Source organism: Neovison vison, chromosome 8 (assembly GCF_020171115.1).
Source record: "Neovison vison isolate M4711 chromosome 8, ASM_NN_V1, whole genome shotgun sequence".
In the NCBI taxonomy this organism is placed as follows: domain Eukaryota; kingdom Metazoa; phylum Chordata; class Mammalia; order Carnivora; family Mustelidae; genus Neogale; species Neogale vison.
In genome coordinates this window covers 84,780,344-84,797,519 of record NC_058098.1, presented here as the reverse complement: position 1 = coordinate 84,797,519, position 17,176 = coordinate 84,780,344, and the positions used below count along the sequence as shown (strand labels likewise).

General features: G+C 34.3%; 1 protein-coding gene across 7 annotated transcripts in view; it reads right to left on the bottom strand.

Annotated features, from left to right (window-relative positions):
* EHBP1 (EH domain binding protein 1) overlaps positions 1–17,176 on the bottom strand; it is a 442,694-nt gene that overhangs the window by 191,336 nt on the left and 234,182 nt on the right. For all 7 annotated transcript variants that reach the window (XM_044264063.1, XM_044264061.1, XM_044264066.1 and 4 more), the window contains 2 exons: positions 14,799–14,980; positions 12,199–12,338 (listed from right to left, as the gene is read on the bottom strand). In XM_044264063.1, coding sequence (XP_044119998.1) covers positions 12,199–12,338; positions 14,799–14,980 — 322 coding nt within the window. The remainder of the gene's footprint in view (positions 1–12,198; positions 12,339–14,798; positions 14,981–17,176) is intronic.

Here is a 17,176-nt window from a genome sequence, read left to right as displayed (position 1 = left end):
GGTGTGAGACTAAGCCCCACATCAGGCTCTGCACTGGGCATGAAGTCTGTTTAAGATTCTCTCTTTCTGGGGCGCCTGGGTGGCTCAGTGGGTTAAGCCGCTGCCTTCGGCTCAGGTCATGATCTCAGGGTCCTGGGATTGAGTCCCGCATCAGGCTCTCTGCTCAGCAGGGAGCCTGCTTCCTCCTCTCTCTCTCTGCCTGCCTCTCTGCCTACTTGTAATCTCTCTCTGTCAAATAAATAAATAAAATCTTTAAAAAAAAAAAAAGATTCTCTCTTTCCCTCTTCCGCTTCCCCCCTCCCTCTCCAAAACAAACAAACAAAAAATTAAACCACTTTTCTGTCTTTTTAATTTCCCATAGCCAATGTATTTTAAAATATATAATCAGAAAAATGTTAAAAATTTAAAAGACTTATGACAAAGATATATCCCCAGAATTGTTTTAAGTAGGAAGCTTTCTCAGTAGTATATTACCTTGACTAAAACCCTTCCTGGCCCAATATATTTATATAATACTGTATTACTTTTTATTATGGTCTGGTTTCACCAAATATTTATACATTTGAAAAATGCTAAGAATACTATGTAACAGCACAAATTTCTATCCCAGTGCTACTCAAATTGAGCAATAAACTTGTACTGTAAAACTTGGTCATAGCAACAGTGTATCATTCTGGACTTGCTTCACATTGGTGAAAACAAGAAGGAAAACTAAATTAGGGGCAGGCAATCGAAGAAAAGGGTCAAGTAATTTGAGACTCTCCTTTAGTTAGGAAGGCAAAAGAAGATAGAAATTGACCACAAGAGATTATCACACTGAACAAAAAAGGTAGTTGGGGTGGTGGCATTAAGAGTAGGAGATGTCTTCCTTTTGAAAAAGACTGTAGCTGAATTAAAAGAAGAAAAAATAAACTGCCTAGAGATAGAACATACCTGCAAATCTTGTAGCATCCTCATTGTTCTCTCTAAAGCATAATAATATTCAGTACAGTTCTATCTCATTTTAAGATGGTCTAAGAGGGTAACCTTTCAGCTTCCTGGCAGAATCATGGTTCAAAAAATATCATTTTTCTCACAGTCTCAGATCCATAAATATTTGATTTATGGATATAACTAATGGGTTTAATAATATGATTTTTAATCCCATGGTGCATCACAATGGAGAAAGGAGGAGCTACTTAAAGCAGAAAAGACAACATTGAGAAGTCTGTCCCTAGGACCTCCAACACCTCCCTCTTAATTAATTAGTAAACCTTAGTAGCGTATTAATATGATCAAGTTCCTCCCAATTTTTTAGATACGCCCCTCAACCATCATCAGCCTTTTCTAGTTTAATCAGACTCTCTTAATCCTCATAAGAAAACAACTTTATAACAGTAGTCCACAATTTCTCACCTACCATTCGTTCTTCAACTCATTGCACCTTTTTTTTCCCACCTTTACCCATCCCCTTTTCCAAAACTGCTCTCAGGTCACCACTGTATAGTCTAGATGGCAAGTACACTAGATACCTGTCAGCTCTTATCATACTTGAACTCTGTATGAATAAATGTGATTAGCCCTTCCTTCCTTGAAATTCCTTCCAGGACAATAGTACCACCTGGTTTTCTCCTATCTCTTTGATAGTTCTGTCTTGGTCTCATTTAATAGTAACTATTCTTCCCTCTACCTCTTAAATATTATCTTAAATATTATCTATTCCCTAGAACTCCATCATAGGTCTTATTTTTTTTTTCTCCCTAAATTTGCTCTTTCTGGAAAAATTCATCTACTCTCCTGGCTTAACCTAACACAGAAATGCAGATTCATTTGACTACTGGGCACTTTCACCCTAATGACCTGAGACATTCCCCTCACACACTTACACAAAAAAATGGAATTAAATGGCTGTGTATCTATTTCATGTTTGTCTTTCATCTGTGAAACAGCAGTTTTTAGCATGGCTGGAACTTAACACATGTGAATGTATGAAGGAGTGAATGAACTGAATGAGTCATAATAATTGGCATCATATTTGTAGAGCCAGAAATACCTGTATTTTTAAATCATATATGTTTATCTATATGTCTATCTATGTATCTATACATGTATCTAGCTGTATTTCATTTACCTAAGTGTTATACTTTAACCCATCACACCAAAATTTGGTGGCTTAAAACAAGTTACTATCCCTCACACTTCTGTGGGTTGACTGGACTCAGTGGGGTGGTTTATTACAGTTAGATGGTGGCTGGGGCTGAAGTCATTTAAAAGTTTAAATTGGACTTGATATCCAAAATAGGTTCTGTACTTGCATGTTTGGTATTTCAGTTGAGAAAGCAGGAACAAGTGGATGCTGGCCATGCATATCTCTCTCCCAAAGTGTCCTGTACACATAGCTAATTTGGAGTTCCTCTCAGCATAGCATTTCAGGATAGCTGGACTTTTTTACATGGCAGCTGGCTTTCCCCTAAGCATTCTTTATAAGAGGGCCAGGCAGATGATATGAGGCACTTTATGACTTAGCTTTTTAAGTCACAAAGTGTCACTTCAGGGCTAGCCCAGATGTAAGAGAGAAGACTACCAAAGGGCATGAATGATAGGAAGAATAGTTCACTGGAGACAATCTTTGGAGACTAGCTATCACACCAATCAATAAATCAGCAAGTTGAAAAGAATTTATTTTCTTACTAATCTAACATACTTACTTACAAAATTTTTATGTTACCTACCAGTATTTTACAAATGCACATACATGAAAGGCACAAACTTTAAATTATGTAATTCAATGAATTTTGATAAATGTATACACCCATGTAACCCAAGATCCAGAACATTTGCATCACCCCCTTGAGTTTTCTCATGCCTCTTTTCAATCAATCCCCAAACACACAGGCTAACACCATCACACAGGATTGGTTTTTGCTTCTTCCAGAACTTCACATAAATGGACTTATTATATTCGGCATAATGGTTTTGAAATACATCCATGATGTTGAACATAACAACTGTTCATTTTTATTGAAAGGCATTCCATTCATGAATATACAGCTGACCCCTGAACATGAGTTTGAACTGTGCAGGTCCACTGATACTAGATTTTTTTCGATTCATACAGTACAGTCCTATAAATAAATGTATGTTCCTCATGACTTTCTTCATAACATTTTCTTTTTTCTAGCTTACTTTATTCTAAGAATACAGTATATAATACATATAAGACAAGGGTTAATCGATTGTTTATATTATCAATAAGGCTTTTGGTTAATAGTAGGCTATTAGTAGTTGAGTTTATGGGGAGTTAAAAAGTTATAATGGATTTTCAACTAACCAGGGAGTTGACACCCCTCACCCCCACGTTGTTCAAGGATCAACTATACTACAGTTCATTTAGCCACTGCCCTATTGATGTATACCTGAGCTGTTTCTAGTTCAGTGCTACTATGAATAAAAATGCTATGAACATTTTTGTACAAATCTTTTTTGTGGCCATGTGTTTTCATTTTTTTTTTTGATAAACATCAAGGAGTGGAACTGCTGGGTCAGAGGTAGCATATGTTTAGTGTTACAAGAAATTTTCAAGTGATCATAGCATTCGTTACATACTTTAGCAAAAATGGATGAAAGTTCCAGTTAGTGCACATCCTTGCCAATATTTAGTATTGCTAGTCTTAAATTATAACCATTCTACTGGGTTGGAATTATAATCTCATTGTGATTTTAACCTGCTTCACAAAGTCATGCTGAGAACATTTTCATGGGATTATTGGCCAGTGATACAGCTTTCTTTGGGGACCACATATACAATTTTTTGCCCATTTTCTTAAAAAACAGGGTTGGAGCACCTGTTTTGCTCAGTCAGTAGGGCATGCAACTCTAAATCTTGGGGTTGTAAAGTCTAGCCCCATGTTGAGTGTCAAGGTTACCTAAAATAAAATTAAAAAAAAATTTTTTTTTAAATGGGGTTGTGATTTTACTACTGAGATGTCTAACATTTAAAAAAATCTATTCTGAATGTAAGACTTGTCTGATATCTACTTGGTGAATATTTTCTTCTGGCCTATGACTTACCTATACATTTTCTCAATTACCATTTTGATGAGCATGAGTTTTTAATTTTGATGAAAGTTAATTTATCAAAATTTTCTTTCATGTTTACTCACCTATGTCTTATGTATAAATCCTCTGTCTGCCCTCAGGTCATAAAGACACTGTTCTTTTTTTTTTTCCCCTCCCCAGAAGCTTTATTGTTCTAGCCTTTGCATTTAGGTCTATGATCAACCTTGAATTAATGTTTGTATATCCTGGAAGGTAGGAATTGAGGCTCATCTTTTCCACACAGACATCTGGGTACTTCAAAATAATCTATTGAAAAGACTTTCCTTTCCACACTGAATTATGCTGCACTTTTGCTGAAAATTGGACAAATAAGTTTTGGATCTATTTCAGAACTTTCTGTTTCATTCCACTGTTCTATGCCAAGACCATACCATATTGATTACTATACTTTCATAGTAAATCTTGCTGTCAAGCAGTATTAATATTATGATGCTGTTCTTTTTCAAAACTGTATTGTTATTCAAGTCTTTTGCATTTCCAAATACATTTCAGAGTCAGCTTTTCAATTTGTTTTGTTTGTTTGTTTTGTTTTTTAAGCCAGCTAGGATTATGATTGGCACTGGGTTGAATCTATAGATTGACTTGGGGAGGACTGAAATCTTAACTATATTGAGTCTTCTCATCTATAAGTGTAGAATATTTCTCCATTTATTAAGGTCTTCTATAATTACCTTCAATATTGTGTTACAGTTTTCAATGTGGAGGTTTTTCTACATCTTTTGTTAAATTTATTTCTAACTACTTATAGACTTTTTAGCCTCAACTGTAAATGGAATTATTTTGCTAATTTCATTTCCCAAATGTTTATTGTTCATATACAAAAATACAGATTTTTCTATATTAATCTTGTATCCTATGACATTGCTAGGATATCCAGTATCATGTTAAACACAAGTGGTGAAAGCAAACATCTTTGCCTCATTCCCAGTCTTAGGAGAGAAGTATTCAGTATTTTACCATAATATATGATATTAGCTGTAGCTTTACATTAATGTTCTTTTATCAAAGTGAAGAAATTCCCTTACATTGAAATCTTGCTGAGAAACTTGGTACTCAATTTTGTCAAACACTTCTTTATGTATCTATTGAGGAGATAACATGGTTTTTCTCCTTTATTCTGTTACCGTAGTTAAACCAACCTCGCATTCCCAGGACAAATCCTCAGAGAATGCACTATCAGTACTTAGAATATTCATTGTTTTCTGGCTCCTCCCCTAAATACTGGAGCACTTTCAACTTTTTCTTCAGAGCTCTTACTTCCATTCTGGCCTTGTCAGATAGGCTCTCAGTGTCACCAGAATTCTCCTGGAGTTTCCTAGGGAGGCAGGGAGCCTTAGAGAATGTTCAGTTGTCATTAGTACAAACAAAGCAAAATTAATTAGGGTTTAACAGTGACATAGAAAGGAGACTGAAGTTGTAATCTGTATCTCCTGCCACTTCTGGTCTCTGAGTTGACATATTTGAGTTCTGAACACAAGGAGGAGATATTCTTACTGTCTTTGGTCTCTCTTCCTAGCGTCTCAAATTCCTTTAAAAAGGTGGTAGTTGTGATACCTTAACAACTTTTTAGCTCGAGGGATCATAAATACCCCCAGCTCTCTGATTTTACCCTGTTTTCAAACCTCAATACCTAATAATAGGTGCAGTATTCCAGAAATTCTTATCCTTTTTAAAGAACTGCAAAATAGATGGCCATTTTTATTCTACTATTTTATAGAGCCCACAGCAAGCCTATGATTTTGCTCATTAGTATGCTATTTACTGGAGAGTAAATGGTGAGATATAAACCAGAAGCAAATTAATGGATGCATTATTCTCTGACCAGAGTCCCAAGTTCATTCTGAGAGACCTTCTACTCAAAGGAGGAAGACCTATTTTTTCCCCATTCATAGTCCTAGTGAGTAGGACATGTAATGTTAGAGGGCTAAGGCATCCCATAATCAACCTTGGCTCTTCAAATATGAACTGTTAATCTCCTCTACTACCATCTATGCTTAAGATTATATTCTCTGAAATTAGCCAATATGTCACTCTTCCTCCTCCCAAATTAACTTTACAAACTATAGGAAATGGAGTAATAAACACCAGACAATAGTGCTTATGGTAAAAATGATTTTAATTTATAAACTGCATCTGGATGGGAAGACAATGAATGGACTATATATCTGATGGAAGGTCACAGATTTGGGCTTCTCTGATTGTGGACTCTTTTAACAGGGCATTTCGGTTATAGAAACCCTGGAAACTATACCTATTAAATGTTTCAAAAGATACTAGCTCTTGTGCAGCATGGAGTCTAAACCAAAGCAATCCCTGCTTCTAACTATGTGGACTTGTCTCCTTGTACCTAAGCTGTCATGTGGAGACAGAGGTAAAAAAAAAATAGGACCTGGGATGATTTGAGGACTCCAGTGAAAACAGAATGCTCTGCTGGCATGCTGTTGCTGTGTTTCCAATATCTTTCTCTAGGTGAATCTAATGCTTAGTCTGAATATCTGGTTGAACCTAAGTAAAACCCTTGGTTATCTTTGCTACAGCTTTAAGTATACTGGTATCTTTCCGGTATTTCATAATGTCTGAATTTCTCCAATAATGCTCTGCTATAAACTGCTTCAGTTGAACATGACTTTCTGAGCTGTATTAAACAGGACATTGTTATTTATGGAGGAATCTTTTTTCTCTTCTTGTTATGTGTGCAGAAATTCAACAGAAATCCTAAAGATGGTCATACTGCCATATAGCGGTTCATGTATTCTGAAGTTGCCATATGTAGACAGAGGCACTGATTGTTTTAAAGCCATACATGTTTTCTAATACTGCCTATAATAAACTATCCCATTAATAGGCTTTGTTTCTCCATCTCCAAGGTCTATTATTCCCACTACATTTCACTGATTCTTCTAATTGTAATTCAAAACTTCCTTGCCCATTTACTGGTGCTGCACCTCTTAGTAGAACACACTTGTACATAACAGTATCAATAAAAGGTTTCTGTTCTAAAACATGTTTTCAGTTAGCAGTGAATTTTGTCTCAGACAGAACAGAGTAGAGATTTTTGATCAATCCAAGTACAGATATCACGAATTTTTATTTACCTTATAGCAAAGACTATAATTTCAGAATATTTGTTAATTACTATTGATCTCACAGCAATATTCCATAAGAAATCACTGACTAAATGATGAGCCTCTAGATATCAATCTAAAGTATCACAAAATAATTGTGATACTCTGTTCCCTTAAGAAGTTTGCAGCTTAGTTGGGAAATAATATACCCATATAATTTTTATTGATATGTGATTGCATTTTATGTATTTATATTACAATATATAGATATAATTAATAGAGATGAAATTTAAAATAATGATTCCTTCCTCCATAAACATTCTGTCAGCAATTTCAAACCTGCAAGGAAGAGCTAATATAAGCTGAGTTTAAACTACTGCCACTTTAGGGCGCCTGGGTGGCTCAGTGGATTGGGCCTCTGCCTTCGGCTCGGGTCGTGATCTTGGGGTGCTGGGACTGTGGCCCGAGTTGGGCTCTCTGCTCGGCGGGGAGCCTGCTTCCCCCTGTCTCTCTGCCTGCTTCTCTGCCTATTGTGATCTCTCTCTCTGTGTCAAATAAATAAATAAAATCTTAAAAAAAAAAAAAAAAAGATTTCTTAGGGGGGAAAAAAAAAACTACTGCCACTTTAACCAGTAAATAAAAATACCCACCATACTTCATTTGTACCACGTTTATAAAATGCACTTTTTGTTTAGTCCTAACCTATTGCTTTAACATTACTGTTGTTAAATTTTAATATCTTTTCAACTATCTTAAAACTACTTTACCAAAACATTTTTAGAGTGGTAGTGCTGGTGCTAAAAAAAAATTCCTGAAAGATAATAAGTTTGGAATGGAATTTACATGTGCTAAAAAATGCAACTAAGGATGCCAAACAACTGCCATAACATGATGCTATTAATTTAAGTGACTATACTCTGCAAATATAATAGAGAAAAAAAAAGTAACATCAAAGGAAAAATATGCTACAATGACTGTGGATTGACTTAAGAGCATGCATCTAATCACCACTGTTTCCATCTACCCTTACTCCCTCAACACACATTTTGCATTCATTACTTTTAGAAAACTAGTCTTGAATTATTTAAAATTTGAATTATGTTTCCTCCAGATCACATGCCTTCCATAAAATGGGACCACTCCACCCTGAATAAGGTGGTACATGAGTAAAGGTCAAATAAATGGAACAACATAATAAGCAAGAGAGATCAGTATGAGCTTAAATAGGAAATGGAAGTCCCTTCATTGATTTAAGACCTTTCAGTTAACACATCTTAAATTCGCAATATGTTCTAGACAATGTGCCAGAAGCTAGAGTTGAAAAAATTACTAGAACGTAGTCTCTACCTTGAACAATTTCAGAAAATGGGGAAAAGAAATACATACATAAATAACAACACAAAAATAGTAAAATTTCAAAGAAATCTTGGATCATCACAAGTTGCATTAAAACAACTTCTCTGATTAGGGTCAGAGGATTTTAGGCTAGAAAGCTATTCCTCCTACAAAAATTTTATTTATTTTTATTATTTTATTTTATTTTCCAGTGTTCCAAAATTCATTGTTTATGCACCACACCCAGTGCTCCATGCAATATGAATTTTAGAAAATAAGGTGTATGTGTATGATTAGGCAATAAGGGTTACTATGGTCGAAATGCTTGTGTCCCCCCAAAATTCATATGTTGAAATCTTAATTCCCAGTGTGATGGTATTAGGAGGAGGTAGAAATTTTGGAAGAGGATTAGGTCATGAGGACAGAGCCTTCATGAATAATATTAATGCCCTTCTAAAGGGGGGCCCCAAAGAGATCCCTTTCCCCATTCTACCACGTAAGGAATACAACAAGAGGTCTGTGACCCAGAAGAGGGCCCTCATAAGGTACCTATCTATGGTATTTTGTTGTAGCAGCCCAAACAGACTAAGACAAGGATTTAGCTATAAACTCTAATTATTACTCAATATTTTCATTATATATATCAAAAATAATGTCCTTTCTTTTCCTTTCAATACCACCATAAAACTTCTGACATATTGTTATAACCGTTTTTTTCTCCACTGCTGTGATCTTTTGATTACAATTTACAACAATGCCCAAAACAGCTATGAAAATATGTGGTTTTTTAAAATTCCTACTTATGGTACTAGTGTCTAGCTGAGATTTAGTTTTAAGCAAAAGCCATCTATGAAGAACAAACCACATCCTCCAACTTAAAGGTCAAATTATATCCTACTGCAGTTATAAACATTCATGCTGTAAGAAAATGCCTATATTTGTAAATAGTACAACAGTAGCACAGGGGCTGGAATGATCAAGCTTAAGTGGGCATGAAATGTTTCCCAGAGTACGTGTCAATAAAATAAAATTTTGAAAGATAGGTAAAAGTCACCAGTGGTGGTAGAGGAAGGTAATTAATGTATCCTTCCTGAAGTACGTCAGCTAGCCAAATAAAGAACTCAAAGATAGGTAACACATGGCATTTTAAAAAAGTACTGTATAGGGGTACAACAACCCACCCAGGCTCAGTGGGTTAAAGCCTCTGCCTTCGGCTCAGGTCATGATCCCAGGGTCCTGGGATGGAGCCCCACATCAGGCTCTCTGCTCCGCAGGGAGCCTGCTTCCTCCTCTCTCTCTGCCTGCCTCTCTGCCTACTTGTGATCTCTGTCTGTCAAATAAATAAATAAAAATCTTAAAAAAAAAAAAGTACTGTATAATGGTTGCTGGCATCAATTACAATCATAATATAAATGTCTGCATATATTACTAAAAATCCAAAATATTATTGAAATAAACATAATAGCCAGGAAGGGCTAGACGGAGAGGTTCGAATAAAGAAAATATAATATTGACTCTCTCATCTTACATAAGGAAAGTCAACATACTGTTTTATTCATTCATTTATTTTTTAAAGACTTTATTTTTAAGTGCTCTCTACACACAACATGGGGCTCAAACTCATAACCCTGAGATCAAGAGTCACACGCTCTACTAACTGAGACAGCCAGGTACCCCTGTTTAATTTTTAATGTTAGTAGAGAAATATAGGTTCATTTATTTATCCATCTGGCTTATTTATCTTAGAGGATAGTATACTAAAATGGAAGTAAAATGTGTTAACTTCCAAATTACTCTATTTACAAATGCTTAAATAAAGAACATTTGAGAATGGTAAAATTTAAGGGGTGGATGGGAAAAAAGTAGTAAGAAAATTCCCAAATAAAAGTATAAATAAAGTAGTAAGTGAAATTAAGTATGTAGTTATCAAAAATATAACTATCAAGGACAAAGAATATAAAAACAAATAAACCAAATACTGTTTATAAGAGAAGCACTGAATACAGGTTAAAAGTTAAGTAATAAATACACCAGGAAAATACAAATACTAAAAACAAAAAAAGCAAGCATGCATTATAAATATTAACATCAGGCAAATTTCTCAGCATAAGGCATTAAATCGGGCAAATCAAATCATAATCCATAATGAAACTAGTAGAAAATTAACTTTTATGCACTAAAGAATTAAGCATTGAAATTCTCTTTCACAGATGAACTATACAAAAAAAGAATATAAATGACTAAAAAGTTAAGGTTTGGTCTAATAAATATATGCTGAATCAACAAATAGAATATACATGTAAAAAGATATTTATGGAAAATTTACAAAAATAGATCATATATCTAGACTATTCTGAAGACTTTCAAACTTCACCTCACTTATCTGAGATTGAAGTTTGAAAGTCTTCAGAATTTTATTTGAATAAATTTAAACAAAGAAACAAACTATAAAGCCCATGATAAAATACATTCTCCTAAACAACCTTGGGTTGAAGAAATCAAAATGCCAATCATACATTAGAAAATATTAATTTACAAAATTTGTAGAGGACAAAACATCCATCTTTGCATACAAGTCTGTTCAATTCTTTATAATAAATTTCTAGAAATGGAGAGGAAATGAGTATTACAAGAATTCAGAAAGTCAAGGAAATTTTTGGCTAAGGAGGTAAATGGGTCATGTGATTAATGAAAATTCTCCCTAACACTAATTACCATTATGATAGTAATAGTTGGGGTTGAGCCAAGAGATGTCTGGCAAAGTGTCATGAATTTGGAAACATTCACCAATAGGCAAGTACATGACAGAAGTCAAGGAATAGCAACACAAAAATTCAGAACAATTCATTAGCTGAAAGAAGTATGTATATTGTGCTTTTCACTCTAATAATAAAGGTATAACATCAATTCTGTAAGTATGGTAGCCAGATTATCAATATTTACTGACCACTTAATACAAAGAGATTCTAACCACTTATCATCTTAATAGTGTGATTAAACCAGCCATAAAGAATACCTACATGGAAGCTTTTAGATATAAGGATACATAAGATATATACAAATTAAAAAAAAAAAGAATGTGCCATAATTTATGTGAATAAATGCACATGAGCTAGAAGAAGGTAGACAATTCATCTTGTCCTGACACCTTTAAATATGTTTACTTAAAAGAAGGTTTTAAGTAAAACCTTAACCCACTGGGTGGCTCAGTGGGTTAAGCTCCTGCCTTCGGCTCGGGTCATGATCTTAGGGTCCTGGGATGGAGCCTCTCTGCCCACCAGGGAGCCTGCTTCCCTCTCCCCCTCTGCCTGTCTCTCTGTCTACTTGTGATCTCTGTCTGTCAAATAAATAAATAAAATCTTAAAAAAAAAAAAGAAGAAGAAGAAGAAGGTTCATCCTTAAACTCACAAAAGTGTGAACATATGTAGGCGACTTTATACTATAATCAGTAGTCCCACTAAAGTTTTATGCTTTCTTAACTAAGCTTGGACTTGATTTTTAAATTGTGAAAATCTGTACTAATAATCAGTTCCATAAAGTTTTCAGAGAGCTAAATGGTATATTATATTAAAACAGCTTTAAGGAAGAAAAAATATTTTGTTAGAAGCATTGTTTTTTCCTGGAAAACAAGAATGAGTTTTCAACTTTGCAAAAAAAAAAAAAAAAGATAAACTTCTATCTTAATGCTAATAAAACCAACCTGTAATTTTTGCTGCCTTTTCCTCTTGGTTCACTCGGTTCTCATCATCATCTTCATTATCTTCTTCAAAGTCATCTAAATTGCCAATGTCAGCCTGCTTCATACTCATTAAACTAGCCAGACTTTGCATGTCTTCATCCCTACATGAATGATTTAAAATTTAATATACAGCTCATGAAATGGCATTGTTTGAAAAAACATTGCTTAAGAAAATAATAATATATTCCTTCTTTCAATATGTTAATGAGCCTTTTTAAATAGTTGCCCAAGACTGTTGAAAAGTCTAAATTCATTTTTAAATGGTATGTTTAAATAGTAAAAAGCAAACTGGATTAAAAACTAACTGGTTAGGAGTTAGTTTAACTGTGCTGCAGATCTGTTGAAGACTAAAATTTTCTTCATAGGATTAAAGTATGGTTTCCTAATCATTAAACCTGGAAATAAAAACTTGTTTCATAAAACAGTGAGGTAGCTTGCAAATCAATGAGATCTAGACTTTAAAATACTCAAACTTTCAAAGTAAATTAGAATAGAAATTCTTCATCTGAAATTCATGAACCCTTTTGGTTTGGTGAGTAGGAAGAAAAAGAAATGGTAAACCACCATAAATTACATTTAAATCTGATTTAAATGTGCACTTTTCTCAAAGGGGCCAGAACTCCCCAGAAGTTAAGGAACTAGTGTAACAGAAAAAAACACCTTCAAGTCTAGCATTTTAAAAATTACAAGATGGGTTGATTCTAAGTTAAATACTATATATTTGATAAAATGTAAAAACGTCTTTATCTTGAAGTATTTTAAATACATGTGTATACAGTTTACATTAAATACTCCAAATACCAAATACTTTAAGTTTTCTTGATCTATTATTTCCACCTTAAATTTCAAATAAACTACAGTGTATAAAACACATTTCTAATATTATATATGAACTAAGTTTCAATTTTATATACTTCCCTAAAATTCAGAAAGCCAAATTAAGACACTGTTTCTCTTACCACAATAAAATAAAAAAAAGAAAACTCTTTTGTAAAGAAATGTTCATTAATATTCATTTATTTCCTAAATACAGTGCAACTTTGCAGACTAAACAGGTTTTTTAAATTCTATGCATTTTCTCTCACGTAAGTTTAGAGTTAACCAAATTATTTCCCCTTTTAAAAATAAATTCAGTGACACAAAGTTTGAATAAACAAAAAAAGTTGTATTACCTTATAGGAATGCCTTATAAATTGCTCACCTGCCAATGGGGGATAATTTCAAGATACAACATTATTCTTGAAATGTTAACTTGCTTAATTTTACTTCTTTAACTTTAACTTCCTCATATTTTGGATTTTAACCTTGACTATTTTTCTCTGTGCAAGGTTAAGAAGCAAGGAGTGTGGAGGTAGAGAGGGAGTTTAGGGTGTTTTGAGAGAATTTTCCACTGGAATTGATACATTTGGTTCAACGGAATTCCTCTCACCCAGATTCTCCATGGATCGTGCTGATTCACTTACTGCTGCCCAGTGTAAAGGAGTCCACAATCAAAGGATCTTCTCTGGTTTTGTTTTCTCTCTTCTTCCTGTTTCCTTTCCTTTCATTTTGACTTGTACTTCAGGGTAAGGTAATTTTTAATTTCTCAGTATTTAAGACTAAAATTTAAGGTTCTGAGATGAAAGACTGATTGCTTCCATTCTGTACTGTCTCTCTACCACACTCACTCAAAAGCCAACTTTCCAGAGATGGGGCTTACTGTTATCTACCAAGTCGTTTGCTGCCCTGTAGATGAGTGCCAAACATCTCATCTTGACTGACACACAGAATCCAGTCTAATCAGTCAAGTGAACATGGCCAATTATAGTAACCACATTCCACTGGCTCAAATACATTTAGAACTATGATTTAGATTGGATCAAAATGTTCATAGCTAGTCTCTTCCTCTTACCTTTTAAGTCTAGGCTTAGAATTTCCATTTCTTCCCTTCTTGATCTTCCTCTCCAAACAGGTACTAACCCCTTCATTACACTTCCAACATGCACTCATCCTTGACTTGACTGTATGCAATGACCATGGTGCATATTAGTTTTCTTGCTGCTCCAGGTATGTTTACCTCATTTTATCCAGTTAGAATTTTGCCCTTAGGAGACCAGACCTTGTGCAGGAACTACCGTCATGCAATGCCTATTCAGTGCTTAAGAAGTGATTTTTGAAATGAAGAATCATAGCAAATTGTACTTTGCTATACAATTTTTAGAAGGCTGAGCCAGAGAACATGAATTGGGAAAAGCTCTACAAACTGAATTGTCTGTACTTGAGAGTACAGTTACTCCCACTGAAGACAATGAAATACACAACAAATGTGTATGATATCCTAATAACATACAATTTAAAATTTGGAACTTGTTACTTTTATATTACTGTTCACTCTCTAGAGTCAAGAGACTATAAATAACAAAGAGTTCATTTAATTTAGCCTCTGAAACAAAGAATGTCAAGAATGACTGGTATGCAGTAGGTTCTTCTCAACTGTTGCCAGTCTACTGACTCAAAAGCTGTTTACATACAGTTTTAAAACACACTCAGAAGCAGCTATCTTCTTGACAAAAGAAACTTACGTGGCTTTTCCTTCCCTAAGGAAGATGCAAGATAATGAAAACTGGAGAGTGGCAGAGACGACTTTTTTAGACAATGGCTTGAATTTTAACTTGACATCAGTCTGAGTTGGCATAGGGCTTGCATACTGTTTCATGTTGATGCTGCTAGTAGCAAGAGCTTTCCTTCGACCAGAAGGGGATTCCTGGAAAATGAAAAATAATTCAGAATCTTGGAGTTATTTATTTTACAGCCAAGTAGTTTAAAATAGTACTTTAATAATATGATTAAGTAACAGTTGAAACTTCCCTCCTGAATTCCTGTAATATAAATTTGAAATAAAATTGTGATGAAGTTAAAACTTTTATATCTTTAAATAAGACAGATGAAAATTGGAGAGAACTGGCCCAGGCAGAAATAAAGACAAACTAAAGCAATCTTAAAAAGCTCAGAAAAGAAAAAGCAACTAATGCAAACTAGGATAGAAAGTGTCCAGAGTTCCTCCAAAAAAGAGGATCTAGCACAGAGATAGGCATCAGAAGTACTCAAAAACTGTCTTCCTCCCTTTCATTCTATTTAATGTAACCTAATGATATTTCTCCTCTTCTGAATGCCTCCAATTTTTTATGGAACTCCCAGCCTCTATGGCATTCTAACCTCATTTTTACCTACAGTATCTGAGTTCTATATATCTTCTAATTTGAGCCTTATTTCTTCTCAGGGGCTTTTCTGGGCACTCCACTCTACATTTCTCTTTCCTTTCCCTCAGGTCACATTTACTAAGGATGAAACCATTGGTTTCTGGGATGCTACGTCTGTGGCAGACACTGCCAAATGACTCCAGCAGGTCTCAAAATTTTCTACACAGCTATTACCAATTTATCAGAAATGAATATAAAATGAAATCTAGGGGCGCCTGGGTGGCTCAGTGGGTTAAGCCGCTGCCTTCGGCTCGGGTCGTGATCTCGGGGTCCTGGGATCGAGTCCCGCATTGGGTTCTCTGCTCGGCAGGGAGCCTGCTTCCCTCTCTCTCTCTGCCTGCCTCTCCGTTTACTTGTGATTTCTGTCAAATAAATAAATAAAATCTTTAAAAAAAAATGAAATCTATTTGCTATCAAGGGTACTTAACATTCTAATAATAAGCTATCTCATTTCAAAATTATTCTTTACAGAATAATAGCCTAAGAGAACAATGAAAACAAAACAGCAAAATAATGATTGGGCATTAACTATGTATAAGACACATTGTTGATTCAGGAGTGATATGATGATGATTAAGACATAATCCCTGACTATGTGTTCTAATGGCAAAGGGACATTTTTATATGAAGATGATTTGTAAATCATGTAAATCAGAGAGACATATACCAGCATTCCTTAGAATTTACTGGTCTGGGAGTTCAGATCTAAAAAAAAGGCCTAAATTTCAAGCTGTGTGACCTTGAGTAAGTAACCTGAGCCTCACTAACCTCTGGTATAAAAATAAGGAGACTAATCAGAAATCCATTTAAGCTATAAAATTATTCAATTTTCCAACCAAGGCAGGAAAAACTACCATTAATCTTTGAATTATTATTTAATAAATCTTTACTTTGTCTTATGATTGACAAACCTGCCTAAAATAAAGATAGACTAATTTAATCAAAACATTAAACCAGCCTTTTAGAAAAAATTGACATTTCTGCCAGCAGGACAAGTAAAAATGTAATGTAGCATCCCTAAAGAATACCTTGCTTTAAAATGTGGTCTTATCTGTCAGATTATGCACACCAATATTATACAGAACTATTAGTGCATGTAGATACCTTATGAATGAATTTTAAAAATGCATCAAGTACTTGAGAAGGATTTAAGCCCTCTCAGAAGAAATACTTAAGAATATGCAAATACCCTCAACTGAATCAAGTTGAACAGATGTGACTATCCCAAACAATACAAGTATTCTTTCCCTGGTCGCTACTGTCAATCAAAGAATAAGATTAAGGTCCAAGGTTCTGACAATGTGCAAAATGAAAAAGTATGATCAGGTAGTATCAATTTATTACACTGATATGAACAATAATCTCTTATTGTACCTTTAGAATAGTGAACAACTTTTACATATAATACAGGTTTTAAAGCCTCTGTATTGGAAGCATGACACAGAAACTACGACATATTATTTTTAATTTTGCTAAAAAATCTGTTTCAAAAAGTATGATACTAATTAATCCCTTGATAATAATTATTTAATTTTATAAGCAAATAAACTATAAAAATTAAGGTAACTTGGAAATGAGCATAATTTTGAAAGCCCAATTGAAGTATAATTCCAACAAAATCCAGAGTTTTGATGATTAACATTCAAATTCATTTTTTAGATAAGAACTGCACAGAAAAGGTTTTTTGCTGAACTCAAGGA